Source organism: Lissotriton vulgaris, chromosome 8 (assembly GCF_964263255.1).
Source record: "Lissotriton vulgaris chromosome 8, aLisVul1.2, whole genome shotgun sequence".
In the NCBI taxonomy this organism is placed as follows: domain Eukaryota; kingdom Metazoa; phylum Chordata; class Amphibia; order Caudata; family Salamandridae; genus Lissotriton; species Lissotriton vulgaris.
In genome coordinates, this window is record NC_141696.1 from 1,253,718,591 (window position 1) to 1,253,724,590 (window position 6,000).

General features: G+C 43.4%; 1 protein-coding gene across 1 annotated transcript in view; it reads left to right on the top strand.

Moving 5' to 3' along the window:
• FLT3 (fms related receptor tyrosine kinase 3) overlaps positions 1-4,952 on the top strand; it is a 496,362-nt gene extending 491,410 nt beyond the window's left edge. The window contains exon 24 of the mRNA XM_086933459.1: positions 3,996-4,952. Within this exon, the coding sequence (XP_086789585.1) occupies positions 3,996-4,118 (123 nt within the window). The 3' untranslated portion in view covers positions 4,119-4,952. The remainder of the gene's footprint in view (positions 1-3,995) is intronic.
• Positions 4,953-6,000: the final 1,048 nt, after the last annotated feature.

The following is a 6,000-nucleotide window of genomic DNA, read 5'->3' on the forward strand; positions in this document are numbered from 1 at the left end:
AAAAAAAGCCAGAATAGGAATGGTGTACCGGTATCTATTGTCCAGTCTCCCGGATGACTTGAGTGCACAAGGATTAAGGTGGGCAGACAAATTGGGAAAGACTGGTGTTGATTTAAACTCGGCCCTGGAGCTTGGTAGCGAGGTTTTGGTGTCTGGAGGTCTCCGGACCCAAAGCTATATGTCGATGTTCGACTTGTATTACACGCCTGCAAGAATTGCAAAATGGGGTAGCAGAAAGGGGGACCACTGTTCAAGTTCTGGGTTGTATGCAGCAAATACAACTCATACGTTTTACTCTTGTCCGAATTTGTCTGACTTTCTATCAGACATAGAGCGTTTTATCAATTCTACGCTTAAGATTCAGGATACCTTGACTCCTGAGATGGTGATAATGGGCTATGATGGTGTAGCGATAACGGGTAATTCATGGTACACCTCTGCGCTTTTGTTTATCGCTATGTCTATGATTCGGTTGTGTATAACCTCACAATGGCTCTCCCCCGAGGCTCCGACATTCATGAATTGGAGAGCTAGATTGCTTGCTATTTATAAGTTGGAATTCTCAGTATATTCATTAAAGGGTAGGCGGAGGCGGAAGCTTGCCTCTAAGATATGGGCTCCAGTGGAGGCATGGATTAATAGTGGGTACGATTAAAATGTTCTCACCGCCCCACTGTGATCGGTGGCAGTATTATGAAATATTTGGCCTTGGTTCCATAGTGTGGTCCTCCTCTTATCCTTCCTCTTACCTTTTTCTGCCCCACCATAGCTCAGTTTATTTTGTTGGGTACTTTTGATGCTGTAATATCTTGTCTCAATGTTTTATTTTCTGTTTCTTTTTTTTTTCTCTGGTCTACTTAAAATATTCTGAAATTTCTTCTTATTTCTTCCTTTTTCCATTTATTGCCATTGAATATGAGATATAATTTCTACTGTTTGTGCACATTTGTACTGAAAGCCATGACTGTATTGTTCTACATAAACTTGAATATATATATTAGTTAGCTAGTGAGCAAGGCGGAGGTTGCCGCCGAAACGCGTCTGAGCAGAAGTTGATGTAAAATAAACACCCTTGAACTAAGATACACGGAGTCAGCGCCTTCTTGGATGGTGAAGTTTGGTGTGGTATTTATATATATATATAGAGAAATGTAACAAGATTTAGAAATAAAGATTAGGCTCTCTGAACTCAGACTTTAATAACATATCTTTTAGTAAAGATGGTTTTAAATTACATGTTTGAAAGTGCCACTTTTAGAAAGTAAACCAAAAAGGCACAAGGCTTGTGCACCCCTCTGTCACACTGCTAGATGCAGGAAACTTTTCCACACCATAGGCCACTCCTTGCTGAATAATCCATTCTGAATAGTAAAACCATATTAGAACAATTCTTCATTTCACATTTAATCCACTACTTTTTCTGAAAATCACTGTGGAGACAGTGTGATGTCACCATGTTTCTTTTATTGAACATTTTCAAATGCCTCCTGCTCGCCCATTCAGGCTTTTAACAGCGACACTAGAGAAGAATCATTGATACGAGCAGCCTCATATAATTTAATTTCAACCAATGCATTTCGAGCCAAGTGGCTCTTCGTCAGGGGTTTACTGAAACAAATAAAATAGATAGCTCCACCAACTGCTCTAAACCAATAGAAATCATTATGTGACTCCCCCTGCATCACCACCCTCATCAACACTCACTCCCTGCGATTACCAAACTGTAGGGGCTGGGGATGTGCATTCAATGTAGACATCCACTTGGGGAGTTGAGGTGTGCCTGGCCCTTCGAGAGCTGGGCTGAATATACCCTGTCGGAATTTAGAGCAGTGGGAGGAGATTTCCTTGCACCTGAATAGGGCCTGTCTTCCTTGCACAATGCTTTCTCCACCCCCTGTGGTCATACTGCACCAGTCAGGACAGAACTAATTTGGACTGAGTCTCAGAGATACTTGCACAAAGAGAACAAAGACATTTTGTGGTATACGTATTAGACCTAAAACACCAGAGAGTTAGACAAGTACTGGAATCAAGCGGAACCTTTGCCAAGGAGAAGAGCTGGAGAAACTGGAGGAGGAGTAATGCCCCTGTGCTGTGTGCTGTCATGGGTTGGCCTGCAGTAGCTGTTTCTGCCAAGGAAAGGACAAGGACTTTGCTGTGTGCTGTGTCCCCCTGCTTGAGGAAGATCTCCAAGGGCTTGAGTAGAGATTGCCTCCTGTTGTGAAGTCTCAGGGACACAAAGACTTCGGGCCCGATTCACAGAACTAACTTAAGACAAAATCCTAAACTTACTACCATTTATTCATTTTGGTATTCACAGAAGGCACTTACTCATTCTGGTATTCACAGAAGGCACATGCACATTAATGAGTAAGTGCCTTCTGTGAATACCAAAAAGTGTAAGTGCCTTCTGTGAATACCAAAATGGTAGTAAGTTTAGTATTTTGTCTTATGTTAGTTCTGTGACTCGGGCCCTCCACCCCCAGCTCCCCCCAATGTCCTTGCTGGGAGTTCTGACCTGTCAAGAGGGGCCTGTGTCTGTGTTGGGACTCTGGAGGTTGCTTCTGCTGTTGGGAGCTGGAAAAGCAATGAAACTGCAAGAAAATTGATGCATTGCTCTTCGTGTGGCTGTTTCTGTGACACAGCACCACTGCACAAGAAGAATCTCCACGCATTGCCGTACGGCTGCAATAACTGATGCATCGAGGGATCGCTGCTGAAGAAACTGACGCAGCACCACTCGACGCCACTGCATCGATCGCCGATGCATCCCGGATTTCCACGCATCATACCCGTACACCAAGTTTTCCCGATGCATCACACGCAGACCAGAACCATCTCCGAATCAAATCATCACTTCCCCCTACAGACCGGATTCGACGCATCACTTCTCCTGCGTGCCGCAGAAATGTCATATCGCCTACCCATGGTCTCAAGAACTGACGCATCTCTTTGTTTTTTGACACTTCCCATATCTACAGCTGTTTGGCCTTGTGAATTTCTTTGCAGCTACAGGTACTTTGAGAGAAATCATGCATCCCTGGTTTTCTATGGGCCAAATTGTTTGAAACCTTTTTAAAGTCATATTTGTATTACATGTATGTAAGATTTTTGTGGTTTTGTCTTGTTGAGTTTAGATAAAGATACTTAATTTTTCTAAACTGGTGTGGTGTCCATTTGTGGTGTTATCATTATATTACTGTGTGCTTTGAGTACCAATACTTGACACATTGCTTTTGGGATGAGTCTATCTGACTAGAAGCAAAGGTCTCTCTTTGGACAAAGGTACCTACCTCTGCCACTAGAGACTCCCATTTCTAACACACCCACAGCTACATGTTGCTTTCAAGGGATGTAAACTACTTATTCTATTACCAGAAATAACTATGTACATAAATAAATCCTAATTCATTACCACGGTAAACAAAGTCAAACATTATATGAAGTGTAACTCTAGTTCTTAGAAATATGCTTTATTTTCTATTGTTGGGGATCTGCCAGATTTACTAGCCAACACTGGCTGTTTAAAGCATGTCACATGACATAGGCATTTCAATGCGTATACTTAGAATTTCTTTGTCCTTACAACCTTTGCCTATTGCAAAGTAATTTATTTTTGTCTGAAAGGGAAAAAGTTGAATTTTAGTAAATGCCTAATATGCAAAACACTCATTTTAAAAAACAGATATGCCGAATTCATTTGCAAAAAAATCACTTTGCTTCAGAAACGAATTGATTAGTGGTGAAGACAGATATGCTCACAAAAAAAGTCAATATAAAATCTGCCCATATTACCCCTACAAGTAATTATAACATTAACTCACAAACCATCTTTAGGAGACAAATTTGAAATGATTTGTCCTGGCCTTCTACTTAACTTACTGTAAACGTTAAGATGGATGTATACAAAATGCCATAAGCTGCCTTACGTTTTTAAGTTGTAAAACTTTGGTTTGCTTTTCAATAAAATAATCAGTTTCCCTTTCACGTGTTAGGTTTTTCAAAAGGAGGACCACCGATTTTGCCGGACCCCCTCTGAGTACAAAAACATTCAAGACTGCAGTACTGCTGATGGGCCCACGTCCACCTACCGGTCAGGAGAGGATGGACAATCATAAGACAGAAGATTTGCAGTGACTCTTTCTTGCACTGTGTGCTCCTTGAACATTGCATCCACTGAAAACATTTCCTGCTGCTGCTATACCAACTCTACTGACATGGGAGTGTCACTTTGAAGCTGTTAGGAGTGTAACCGCTCGTCATTTTTGAGAGATACTTTGCAGTTTTTCCCTAAATATCCAGTATGTTATGTCATTTTTTTCATCTGATAGGTTTAAGGGGTTCGAAGTGTAATTATACTTGATGATACATGCAGGGATGCATTGGGATACAGCTGCAGCTAGATTTTAAACTCTTGCATATCCACCCCCACACATGCTGCTGTAAACCAGCCACACATCTGCATGGGTGGCTTTAGGTGCCAGGCACAGCTAAGCATCTTATACCATGCAAACAAGCACATGCAGTAATCTAACCCCAAATACTCAGCGGACAGGCCCCTGGAGGCTTTAGTGAAGCTGGCCGACTTGATATTTGCCCCATGCAATGCTTAATTTGAGCTGGTGGTCTACGGTGCCATTAATTGCCCGCACCAGCACTTGACAGTCTGCCGCACGGTTGCGCTGTTTGTCTAATTAAGAGATAAACACAACAACTGAGGGTTATTACTTCAATATACATTAAGAATGACTAATACCTGTCGCCCATGGCGCAAGTCCTAAAAAACAGAAATGGGACTAACCTAATGAATCGGTATGCAAGTGGCATCACAGCACGTGACATCGCTGCGCGTAACATCACGGCGCATGACATCACAGCGCGTTACATCACAGGAAGTGGCATCACAAGAAGTGACATCAGATCTTAAGTTCTCAAATATATGTTTAGCAGGTCTATCACAGTGCTTAATTTGTGCCGGTGCTTTCCGGTGCTTAGCACCGGCACTTATCGGTCAGGGCCGGGTCTACACTGGGCCGGGTCTACACAGGATATCAGCTGCTGCCTGCTCACTGACTTCACACAAGTCTTCGCAGTGGCGGCGAAGAGCTGATAAGCGTTAAGCCATAATGGGACACTCCGCATACTGCTCCGAGACGCAGCTGCTTGCAGGGCTCAGTAAAGTCATAAATACTTAAAAGATTTCTGCTCTCAGCTCTGGACCGGCTGAGAGAGCAATGTAACGAATCTGTCCAGCCAGGCTACCACATATATATTCCTGCGGCGCCGCGCGATGACACACTGCTACAATGTTGCAATTCCCGCACGTTTAGCTCTGGCTGTCACCCTGACGTCACAGGTATTGTGCTAGTACTTGCTGGCGCCATGGTGGACCTTCGTCACATCCTGTCTATCTGAGGTAGGGAGGGAGATGTCTGGTTGCTAGATTTGCCGCCCGCAAACCATTCATAGATTTCGCAGCTTCCTGCTGCAGCTTGCACCTGCCGAGGGACGCAAAAGAAAGAGTCAGTGACCCGAGTTGCACAGTTGTTGCAGGACAGCCTGTCAATGGACAGTCCCGCTCTGGACTCGCATCTCAATTAGGGAACGTGAGTGATAAAAAGCAACTTTTGCATTTACTTTCATTTGCCGTTTTTTTGTGTGCTAAATGTCAATACAGAGACATTTAAATACTTCCTGCCGGATTCATGTGTACTAAGCGAGGGAAAAAAATAATCTATTCTGAATCCCCACTGAGGCCTGGCAGAGACAGGCAGGGGTCATAGCTGGTTTCACAGCTTCCCCCTCCCCCAGCAACCAGCAGCACACGGTCCATTAATCCAGCCTTTGCAGAGGTGAGCAGCCCTGGAATTGGCGCTCGCATCCTCAAAGTAAATCAGTGCCTCTAAACTTTAAAGTAATCTCTCGCTGCTGAATTAGCTTGATATAACTCCAGCCGCTGCCTTTCCAATATACACGTGTATTTTTTTATGGGGTGGTTAT